Source organism: Typopeltis vanoorti, chromosome 20, assembly GCF_054136105.1.
Source record: "Typopeltis vanoorti isolate ZY-2024b chromosome 20, IOZ_Tvanoo_1.0, whole genome shotgun sequence".
Classification (NCBI taxonomy): Eukaryota; Metazoa; Arthropoda; class Arachnida; order Uropygi; family Thelyphonidae; genus Typopeltis; species Typopeltis vanoorti.
Window position 1 is genome coordinate 86,245,823 of NC_143568.1, and position 12,880 is coordinate 86,258,702.

A 12,880-nucleotide genomic window follows, 5' to 3' on the forward strand; every position below is an offset into this window, starting at 1 on the left:
GGTTAGCAAAACAGGTGTTTATTGCCAAGATGACAGGAAAATGACCGAGAGAAACACCAACATCTAGGTGGACTGGTTCAGTCATAAATGTCTTAGAAGAATGAAATATCAGATACAACAATATTGAAATGCTGACAAGTAACAGACTAATTTGATAGAAAATTAATAATAATGTAGACGTAAATCATGTAATGCTGTCATAGTAGCCTGAACCTTGAGGGTACATAACAGAAAACTGATGATGTTCATGAATTCCATAGAAGCAATATGATTATGCCCATAAAGGCTAGGAGTAGGAGTCATTCCAAGACAAGAGATCGTCTTGAATGTTAAGCTGAGCATTATCAAAGGTAAAGAGTTTTTTGAGAAAAAAAAAAGACAAAATTGTGTTCTGGAAATGTTAAAGATAACTATGTTGTTATCATTCTATTGAAGGGTAGGTTCAGATAGTTTTAGGACATTTATTGTAGATGATCTTGAAGCTTAAGATGTTTGAGTACTGTAAGGTTTTATCATATACAAGGAAGAGTGGAAGTGAAATAACAGATCCCTTATGAAACCCTCTACCACTACACACATTGAATGACCAGAGAGAAAAATGGCAATCCAATTACAAAGATAGAATGGTAGACCATAAGTCAACAATCTGCTGAGAAGCAACTGATGTCAAATCCTATCAAATACTTGGAAATATCAAGTGCAACTGCAGGTTTCTCTAAACCTTTCCATGACAAGTGTCCAGAAGTAGATGACACAGGTGAGATCTGCTATGGATCTTGACTAGCAAAATCTATATTGATGGTTAGTGATTAGTTGACAGTTCTCTGGTATAAAAAAAAGTTGACTTTGAATTCCCCGTTACTTTAAACAACACTGAGATGAGAGCAATAGGTTGATAATTTGACGGTGACACATCACCTGTTATCAAAGGTAAGGGGAGAAGAACTAAGTGAGGGGGGGGGGGGGGAATCATAATTTAAAAAAAAAAAGAAGGCAAAATGGTGATGAGTACGATAAGTGCCAGAGAGCTGGATGGTTGATTTATGGTTCATTGATTCAAGGACAGCAAAGGTCATACTGCATGATAGCAAAAGTTACAGCAATACACAAGGTATTAATAAATACTCAGGAATAAATTAGTAAGTTAAGTTAAGCAATGCAGTATTTACATATAAATAAAATTTATAATCAAATGTGTTTGTATAATTTAATTCTCTGTAGAAAATTAAAAATGTCATGCAGTTTGAGTCCGATAACATCTACCTGAGTGTATAGGGCTCAGCTAGGTAGATAAAAATTTTCATTCCTCTCTTGTGTGAAGTGCTGGCACTCTACCAGAATATGACAAATAGTAAGACGCATGTTGCATTTTCCACAGATAGATGGGTCATTAGCTCTCAATAAATGAGAATATGTGAGATGACTGTGGCATATGCAGAGTAGCAAGAACTTCCTCTCTCCTGTTTCTACATTGACTAGAATGCTTAATATCATGTAATTTGTTGTCAGTGCTTCCTGTCACGAAGACTGCCACTGGGCAATTAGCTTTTATCTTATAAACTGTCTGTATATGGTACTCAAACAGTACAAGCTGATCTAGCAGCTGCATCTGCAGTCTCATTTCCATTAACTCCAATATGGCTGGGAATCCAGCACAACTGAACATTAAAAATTAATGGTCTTCACTTTGTACAACAGATATAACACAGCATGGATGTGGATTATACACAGGAGAGGATATAGTCTGTAAAGAACTCACTGAGTCTGTATAAATTACATATTTTTGATAGCAGTTTTCTTTTATATGCACAGGTGCAAGCTGAATGGCATGCAGCTCTGCTGTATAATTACTGCAATCAGGTGGGATCTGGTTGGAGATAGTAATGTCAGGAAGCACAGCCAACACAGGTGTCAGTTCTTGAACCATTAGTAAAGATAGGCAAGAAATCAGAGTGGGTTGCCCTATGTGCATTAAACAATTGCAGGTAGACAGATGACGGTATACGACTTCTGTAGTTAACAAAGTAAGAGGTTGCAGGATGGAGTGCAAACCTGCCAGGGAGGGATGACTGTTATGTTTGGTGCAGGCAATCTTGTCAACAACTGTACAATGTCTGTTTGCCTTCCTACTGGTGTGCCTGCATACATGAGCTTAGTATATTTCTGTGTGCCCATAAAGATGCTTTGTGACCAAGGTGAAATATTTGCTTAGTTATCTAATTAGTTAAATAAATGTAGTTAATTATTAGCTTTAGTTGTGTAGTTTCTCCACTAAATATCAGTATGAGGTATAATATATTATTGCCATTGGTTATAATAATTTCTATGAAATTCAAACAAATTTAATATAACCTTTACAAAATGTACAAAAGACTGATGTTTAGGGAGAGATATTCTTTAATTTCTTTTCAGAAATGAATTGTAAATAGTCTGCTTTATAGAAAATGTATATAGTGTTAACACTACATGGTGATATTAATTAAATGTATTAATTACCAAAAAATAAATAACTTTTTTTTTACATGCAAATGATACTCACTCTTTATTTCAATGAGCATATCTTCAGTGAGCTCTTTTCCACTGATAGGATCTGTTCCATTTTCCTGAACGTATTTAGCAATGAGACGTTTTTCAAATATACTCCCCGAGACAGGAGATACCACTGGCTGTTCAGGAGTTTCATTACTAACTATAATAATTAAAATTGTATACATATGTATTTTCAAAACTGGACTAATATATTTATTAATTACAAATAATAATAATAAACAATGATAAAAAAAACTAAAAGAAAAGAAAAACATTCTTATACCATTTGTGTCATGGAAAAATTGTTAACTATGATTGAAACCCAAATCCCAAAGTGGGTTCTCCTTAGCTTAATGTTGATTTTGTGTGGTTTTGTGTGTGCAAGTCTTTCTGAAGACATAAAATCAAAATATACAGAAGCTTCTCAGTCCTGTGCAGCAGTAATGATTACTTTAAGGTTCAGTATGTTATTTCTTGATAATTTCTGTTGGAGATCCAACTGACACACACAACTCATTATCAAGGTATGCCTTAAATTCACTGCTCTCTTGTACTTTCAGGCAATAACATTCTACTAACAAACTATACTTCACAAAATAAACCTGTTCCGCACTCTTATGCTCACAGCCTCCATATATAGCGTCCAGGGGCAACACTTCTCTTCCGGTGGTCTCTCTCATTCTATGAAAAATCATTTCTACATTAATCTAATTTATTTATCTCAATAATACCCGTCCCTTTTCCTGTCAGCAAAGTTTTGCAAATTTTCTCACCCTTTAATAAATTTAGTTTAATCCTTTATCCAAGTGTAAGCAAACAAAGTTTGAGCCTGAAAATATCTTCAGGACTGAGGAAAGGTGGTACAACTCTAATTCAATAATATGGTGGTACACCTGTTGGCAACTCATATAGGTAAATATGACCTCTCCTACTGCTTCTGCCTTAGTATCTCCATGTTTGGGTCTGCTTCCCACTGACGAGACGTCAATAAAGGTCGAAACTGGCTGGGTAGTGGCCCTTCCCTTAATGCATAGCAGTATACATGTCCGCAAGGAGATGTGCTTTGCATTATGGGAGATACTGAGACAAGGAGTGATGAGAGCTTGGTCCATCTTTGCTGCAAGTTGTCTAGTGTTGTACCACCTTTCCTCAGTCCTGAAGATATTTTCAGGTGCAAACTTTGTTTGCTTACACTTGGATAAAGGATTAAACTAAATTTATTATAGTCTAATCAAGTGCAAAATAAACTTTATTATTATTATTAGATACCTCCAGGGAATCCATAGACTCATCGAGGGAGGGTACCTGCTCTACAGCTCTCTCCGCCATTCAATCCACCAACTACAACTAACCGCAACTACACCAATGCCATCTACCACCGACCACCACCACTAGTTTTTCCACAGACAATCACAAACATCCATGCCTACAGCGAGATTCGAACCCGCAGCCTTTTGGCTGGAGAGCGGATGCGCTAACCACTCGGCCAGCCAATCTTTCTCAGCCTTTCTTTATACACAACATTTCAGAGACAGTATTAATTAAAGATACCAAAAAAATTATATACCTGGCATTGTTCTATATGCAAATTGTATACCTCACATTGTTTTTATTCTCTCCACAGAGAATAAGAACAATGCAGAAAAATTCGTGAAGGCTGATCCATAGAAGAAACTGTTATTATTGATCTACAAGTGATCAATAAAACAACCTAGGGTGATGATAGAGTTAACATTATCAGGGTCATGTTGCTAAAGTGGTTAAGTTATCACATGAGATAACTACAATGCTGAACTCTAACTTGTAGGAGTAAGAAAATTATTCTTCCACTGTATAAGGCTTTCAGAAACCCACATCATGACTACTGATGTTGAGATACGGTCCACTGAGTTCAGAGAAGATGAATGAAAAGATCCAGCAAATTTGGGGGTAACCAAGATGTCTAACTTATGTAATTGTGTACATGAGGAAAGACTAAAGAATGTGGTCTTCAACGTGTGAGAAGACAATCAGAGAGAAACATAAGTTTTTAAGGGGACCTTAAAGTAGACACAAGTAATTTATAATTTGTGGCAGGTGGGGAAATGAGGACTCAGGATCATTCCTGAAAACTGAGTACATGAGATCCAGGTTCTTCTCATGGCTGTGAATATGTGGAATGGGTTATCAGTGGATGTTATTAAATGCACCTTTGGTGAATGATTTAAAGAAAAATAAGACAACATGTGACCAGGAAGAGGCTCTCATTTCATAAGTCCTTCAATCTCTGAAACAGTCTACATAATACTATATAATATATATACACGAAAACACAAGATAAAAGTATTATTTATTAAATATACTGCCATATATTTCGGTCTGAAATTAACAGACCATCATCGGTAGCTTCAGAAACAGTCGTTACAAGGTAGGATGCAATTAACTGATTTATTTGAAATAGAATGAGCTGTGTGGTGTTAAATCATCAAGACTGCTATTATGTTTTATCTGAGGTTAATCATAAGTGTAAAAATAAATTGCATATATATAACTTATAATATCATACTCAACAGATCATCAGATAGATGTAGTATCTAGTTGGCTTCTTAAGTCTTTATAAAAAACCTTATGTCTTTATAAAATACCATTCTTGGTTTTAATAATAATTGGGAAGAAAAAAAAAAAGAAAAAAAAGGAAGAAAAAAACACCCTTTAATGATGCGTTATTCTAATCAAACGTTCCCATATTTTTGATAAGGATAGGCAGTCATTCCAATTCAAGTTAGGGCAGTGAGCATGGCTTCAGCACTCTCCTTAAATAAGTGTTCAAATTTGTAGCAACATCCATGTCGAGAGACAGACAATATCGTGGTCTGTCTCTATTCTGTGTTAAGCTAATCCAGATTTATCGGACTTTTTGTGGAAAATATGCGATTGATGTTCTTGTATTTTTTTCTATTGAGCATCCAACATGTCTGAAGAAGGAAAGATGGCAATCCTATGTTTCTTCCAGGTGTTTACCAAGTTCCATGTGACTGCCATCTTTCCTACTTCAGAAAAGACACTCAATAGAAAAAAGAATACAAGAACATCAATCACATATTTTCCAAATAATGTCCATGTTGAGATAATCTGATAAACTTGGATTAGCTCAACATAGAACACAAACAACATTCTTTGGTCTGAAACACACCGTCTACATATATGTTGGTACAAATTTGAATGCTTATTTAAGGAAAGTGCTGAAGCCATGCTTCACCACCCTAACTTGAATCGGAATGACTGCCTAACCTTACCAAAAATATTGGAACGTTTCATTAGAATAACACATCTTTACAGGTTTTTTTTTTTTTCCAATTACCATTAAACCCATCATGTTGTACCATAATTTTTTACTCTGGTTTAAGCCAATAAGAATACCATACAAAAATATATTGGGAAAATATGAAGAAAAGAGCAAAGCTAATAATAATGGCAAATACCTGTTAGATTTCTGCTCAGGACATGGAATAATTATTACTAACACAATGTTTCAACATAAAAATATGCACAAATTCACATGGAGAGAAGAGGCAAGGTATAAGAAAAGTCTCATTGACTATGTAATTGTTGATAATGATGTTTTCTCCCTAGTGCAGGGACACCAGAGTGTATAGAGGAATGGAAATTGGAAGTGATCACCATTTAGTCTTCAGCAGGATAAAATTGAATTTCATATTGAAAAGAAGAACATATAAGAAAGTTTTAAAGTGAATAAAAGTTGAGCAGCTCTCAGATGTGAACTACAGACTAAAATACACAAACATGATTGAAGAAAAAATGAAAGAGTTTGAGAACAGGAACCAAACCTTGGAGATTCAGAGATAAGCGGTGAAGAAAAAATGATTGATTCAGCTAGAGAGGCATGTGGTGAGGTTGCCTGTAAGGATAGAAAAATCAGAACTCCCTGGTGGACACAGGAAGTTAAAGAGGCAGTGAAGGAAAAGAAGTAAGAATATCAAAAGTTGCTGGAAAATAAATCAGCTTGTGTTCCTAGAGAATACAGAGACAAATGTAAGAAAGCTAAACACTGTGTAAAACTAGCTAAATAAAAGTCATGGGAGGACTTTGGTAAGAACATATAAAATAAATATCAAGAAGGTGGCAAGATATTCTGGAGGTTGTTGAAAAAGCTCAGAAATGGAGGAAAGAGTGCTGTAAAAGGAATAAGTGATGACAAAACTGACATGAAAAAAGGAGAAATGATATCCTTGAAGTATAGAGTAATTACTTAGAAAAATTGCTAAATGAAACAAGCAGTAATGACAGCACAGTGATAAAAAAACACTGACCAGGCATGCAGTCAGGAATACATATCCATACTTGAAGTTGAAAAAGCCATCAAAAGCCTGAAATGCGGAAAGGCAGCAGGAGTAGATGATATTTGATGAAAAATGCTAAGTATGGAGGTATAAAATTTTACAGTGGCTGCACTGCATAGTTCAGAAGGCCTGGACAGAAGGACGAATTCCAGATGATTGGAGTAGAGCTCTCATAGTAACCATATATTTGTGGAAGAGAAGTTTGGTGAAGAATAGGCTGGATTCAGGCCAAATAGAGGCTGTCAGGATCAGATTTTCACTTTACAACAGATAGTTGAGAAATCATGGTAATATAACAAAGTTCTGTATTTAAGTTTTGTCGACATGGAAAAGGCATATGACAAGGTGCCAAGAGAGAAGCTATTCAATATGCTACAGTTATATGGGGCATTATATCAAGCGTTACTTGATATCTAGATATAGGGGCATTATATGAAGCTTTACTTGACATTATATACAGTGTCAATGGGGCATTATATCAAGCAATACTTATTCTTTGAATTGTAAGTCAGAAGTTAGAATTGAAGGAAGTACAGGAGATGGTTTAATGTTATATCTGATGTCAGACAAGGATGTACATTATCCCCTCTGTTATTATCTATATAGATTACATTATGAAGGAAAGTGGTATTAAACCTGATATCAAAATTGGAGATGTTAATCAAGGCTCTTTGCCTTATGCGGATGATGTTATACTTCTAAATAAATCTGCTACAAGTCTGCAAGATTCCCTGACTAAAGTGAAAAACTGTTGTAATAGATATGGTATGAAGGTCAGCATTAAAAAGACAAAGACAATGAAAATAGACAGAAACATTGAAAATATCAACTGCACTGTGAATGGAGAACCTATAAAACAAGTAAAACGTTTCAGCTACTTAGGAACGATTTTTAGTGAAGATGGTAAATTGAATATGGAAATAGACAACAGAATCAACAAAGCTGGTATGGTAGGAAGTCAACTGAATAAATTTATATGGAATGAGAGAGGAATTAGCCAAAACACAAGCCAATTTTAACTTATGGATCTGAGAGAGCTGGATTAGAAGTAAAACAATTAACCAAACACTGGAGACTGCAGATATGAGGAGTCCTGAGAAAGATTAGGAACATAAACATCAATGGCAATATCATATTAAAAATGAGGAAATTAGGAAAGAACTTGACATTGTTAGCATCCAGGAATTTGTTAGCAGAGCTAATCTCAGGTGGAAATATACTTAAACAGAATGGAGAGGAACGATTAGCAAGACAAGTGTTCTCTACCAGGTCGGCAGGAAAGACCCAGAGGAAGACCAAGATATAGGTATATTGATACGGGCAAAAATTGCCTTAGAAAATTGAAATATAAGACCTATAATATTGGAGTCTTGACAGTAAGAGACTGATTTGGAGAAAAATTGTAGATAGGAAATTAGTAATGATGTAATTTTTCATGTAGTACTATCATATCCTGTACATGTCAGGAATTTGATGACTATTAAAACCAAGAATGGCATTTTATAAAGACATAAGGTCTTAAAAAAAAAAAAAAACTAGTGTGTGTGTGTGTGCATGCAATTTATTTTTACACTGTTATGATTAACCTCTTCTTCAGTTAAAGCATAGTGGCACTGGCGATTTAACATCACACGCCTCATGCTATTTCGAATAAACTGATTGTTTGCATTCTACCCTGTAACAACTGTTTTTCAAGCCACTGACGATGGTCTGTTAATTTCAGAAATATAAGGCAGTATATTTAATAAATAATACCTTTACCTTGTGTTTTTGTGTATATATATTGTATAGACCAGCACTTCTATACCTTCTCAACAAAACTTGCAGCCCAAATTGTGGGCCGCAAGTTTTGTTGAGGAGGGCCGTGAAATAATGAAAACAAATTTTAAATGTTTTAGGACTAAGATTTTTTTTTTTTTTAATCTTAAAAGAAACGTATTTAATTTTTATTTAGTATTTCTTTATTTGTTATTTTTTATATTTTAATGGAAAAAATCACACATTGGTGTTGGTTCACAAATTTTGCTTCCTGCATATTTCAGCGATAAATGAATATTAGTAAATATATGCTTATTCATATAAGTTTCGTTTCAAGGGTATTGATAAGAAACACGAAAAAGATTACAAACGCAAAATCTTGAATATAAATGCAATAAATATTATAATAACATATGTCTGTATTACGATTTTTTTCGATGGGGGAGCCGTGAAATATTTTAATTTTTCCAAAGGGGCCTTGGCATCCATAAGTTTGGGAAGCACTGGTATAGAACTATGGCACAAGTCAACATAATAACAATAATAACATAAAAATACTTTTCAATTCTGGCATGGCAACAATCTTGTCAACTGGATAAGACCTTTCTATTAGATGCATTAAAAAATTGCCAGAAAGCAATCAAAAACAAGAAAGACCATTCTATTAAAACAAACAGATATAGCTGCTGAATCCATAGCTTTTATTTTGTGAATTTGCTTCAGAAATATTAAAAAAAGTGTATACAAAATTTGTATACACTTTAGAGCCTGTGTAGCTCAGCGGATGTGGCGTTTGCACACCGCCGCGCTTGGCCCCACGAAGGAAGACTTGGTTTCGAGTCTAGTCCGCAACTAGAGGAAATTTTTCTAAGCCTTTTTTCGACCGGTTCCCGAGTTAGTCGATCTCTGGCACGGGCAAGCAGGTTTTTCCTCCCGGAAACTCGGGTTTTTCGTCCTGTAAACTCAAGAAAATCGACCGTAGAACCCACATTATTTCAGACATTAAATATATTGTATTAGGGTCAGGGACCACGAGATGGCGGCACATTTGAGTCGTCTTTCTTCACTGCGTACCGCTTAATTAGTGATAGCCTTGGGCCATCTGTCTCTGATTGGGTACCAGTGGAGATTGAACTGCCCACTCAGTCTCCAAAAAGTTAGATAGGGCTAAATGGCCTCGCCTACTCCCGTATACGGGAATAAAAAGGCGTTAGCTGATTTTTTTTTTTTTTTTTTTTTTTTATACAAAATTTGTTTGCCTATGGCAAACAAATTTAGCCCTATTTGCCATATTTGGGATGTTCGGGCTACTATGAAAGCACTACATAATTAAGATTATATTATTAATCATCTCCTAACAATTTTCCCCCAAATTAGTCCATTAATTGTTGGCACACCAATACTGTTGTACTAACATTTCATTCTTATATGGCACTTTTGACAGTATCAATCCACCTAGACTTGGTGTTCCTCTGGATCCTTTTTCCTGCCATCTTGTCATCAAACACCTGTTTTAATAACCTTTCCTCTCACAATCTGTTTACGTGACCATACCACCTCGGATTAGCTCTGTTCACACATTCCTGAGTGCAAACAGTGTCAAGTTCCTTCCTAATGCCTCCCTTTTTAATATGATTCTGCTATTGTTCAGGCCATAATTTTCTCTCATATCTGTAGTCTCTAATATTTGATAAAGTGCTATATTTCTAACCAACTATCAAATCCATAACTTCAAAACCGGTGTGAATACTGTCTTGTATACTGCTAGTTTAGTGTTTTGGATAATTTATGTTTAATTCCATATAAATTTATTCAACTGGCTCCCATCATACCAGCTTTGTTTTGCTTATTCTGTTTTCAATTTCATATTTCATTGACCATCTACACTAAAATATTTTACTTGTTCTCCACTGAAAATAGAGCTGAAGTCTTCTATGTTCCTGTCTATTTTCACAGTTTTGGTTATTGCTGATTTCGATACCAACTTTGTTATAGCTTTTATCAAATTTAGTCAGTGAATCTTGGAGATGGGCAATAGATGTGTTTAGGAGTACAACATCATCTGCATAAAGCAAACAGCTAAGTTTGATATCTCCAATTCTAATATCAGGTTTAATGCCACTTTCTTTCATAATGTAATCCATATAGGTGATGAAACAGAGCAGAGATAATGTGCATTATCGTCGTATTACACCTGATTTTACATCAAACCATATTCTTGTATTTCCTTCAATTCTAACTGCTGACTTACAACTTAAATATAGACTATGTATTGATCTGTATAATGTTCCATATCCCATACAATTGCAGTGTTTTGAAAACTTTTCTTTGGGCACCTTCTTGTATGTCTTTTCTAGATCTACAAAACTTAAATACTTATTCTTGTCATATTCCCATGATTTCTCAACTATATTTGTGTAAAGAAAATCTGTTTCTGACAACCTCTATCTGGCCTGAACCCAGCTTGTTCTTATCCAAGGTTCTCTATTACAATCTTTCTCAACCTCTTTTCACATATGCTTGGATAAATCTTACCCAGAATACTTAGTAGAGAAATTCTTCTCTAATTCTCACATTCAGCTTCATTCCCTTTATTACTGATTGCAACTGAGAACTCTTCTTCAATCAACTAGAATTTGACCTTCTGACCAGGCTCTCTGAATTATATGCAGAACTTCTATATCTCCATATTTGAGCATTTCTGGTTGAATATCATATATTCCAGCTGTCTGTTTCTGCATTTCAAGTTTTTGATAACTTTGTCTACATAAAGTATTGATATATATGTTACGGTTAAAGTGATAAATCCGGTTATTATTAATAATTACTGGTTAAAGTGAATAATTCCTAGAGGAGTTTGGTAAATATAATAAAAACATGTTTATAGATTTTATATATATGTTTTCATTCTCAATAGAAATTATAACAGCTTAGGTTAGGTTAGGTTAGATTAGTTTATAATGAAAAAAAGTAACGAAAGTACTTCTTTTGCACTCAATGAAATCAGAAATCAAAAATCAGTATAAACTAACCTAACTTTTATCAGTTGGAAATCATCATAACCTAAACTAACCTAACCTTTATTGGTTAGGTTAGTTTAGGTAATCAGAAATCAGAAATCATTATAAACTAACCTAGATGTCGCATGTCAAACCAGAGCGTAGTTGTAGTTTGTTGTGGGCAGATTAATGGGGATGAAAGATAAATGTTGTTGTGGGCCGAGCTTAATGATTGAGGGCAGATAAATGAGGATAACAAATAAAAGTTGTTGTAGGCAGATGAATGGGGATTATAGATAAACGTTGTAGCTGTACCTCTTTCCTCATCAATGGAGAAAAACACTGAGTGGTGAGGTAGTCTGCAAGGATAGAAAAATCAGAACTCCATGGTGGACACAGGAAGTTAAAGAGGCAGTGAAGGAAAAGAAGAAAGCATATCAAAAGTTCCTAGCAAATAAGTCAGCATGTGCTCTTATAGAATACAGAGACAAATGTAAGAAATCTAAACACTGTGTAAAACTAGCTAAACAAAAGTCATGGGAGGACTTTGGTAAGAACAAAATAAATATCAAGAAAGTGGTAAAATATTCTGGAGATTGTTGAAGAAGCTTAGAAATGGAGGAAAGAGTACTGTAAAAGGAGTTAGAGATGATACAGGTGACATGAAAACAGGAGAAAAAGATATCCTTGAAGTATGGAGAAATTACTTTGAAAAATTGCTAAATGAAACAAGCAGTGATAGCACAGTGGTAAAACACTCAACAAGCATTCCGTAAGGAATACATATCCATATCTGAAGTAGAAAAAGCCATCAAAGGCTTGAAATGTGGAAAGGCAGCAGGAGTAGATGATATTTGACCAGAAATGCTGAAGTATGGTGGTATAAAAGTCTTACAGTGGCTGCACTGCATAGTTCAGAAAGCTTGAACAGAGAGATGAATTCCCGATGATTGGGGTAGAGCTCTCATAGTACCCATGTATTAAAAGGGAAATAAAACTAAATGTGAGAATTACAGAGGTATTTCCCTACTGAGTGTTTCTGGCAAGATCTATGCAAGTATACTTAAGAAACGGTTGAGAAGAATTGTTGAAGAAAAGCTTGGTGAAGAACAAGCTAGATTCAGGCCAAATAGGGGCAGTCAGGATCAGATCTTCACTTTACGACAAATAGTTGAGAAAGCAAGGGAATACAACAAAGATCTGTATTTACGTTTTGTCGATCTGGAAAAGGCATATGACAGGGTGCCAAGAGAG

At 34.9% G+C, this 12,880-nt stretch overlaps 1 protein-coding gene across 1 annotated transcript in view; it reads right to left on the bottom strand.

Annotated features, from left to right (window-relative positions):
* Prp19 (pre-mRNA processing factor 19) overlaps window positions 1-12,880 on the bottom strand; it is a 171,453-nt gene that overhangs the window by 144,714 nt on the left and 13,859 nt on the right. The window contains exon 2 of the mRNA XM_090410212.1: window positions 2,540-2,689. Coding sequence (XP_090266338.1) covers window positions 2,540-2,689 — 150 coding nt within the window. The remainder of the gene's footprint in view (window positions 1-2,539; window positions 2,690-12,880) is intronic.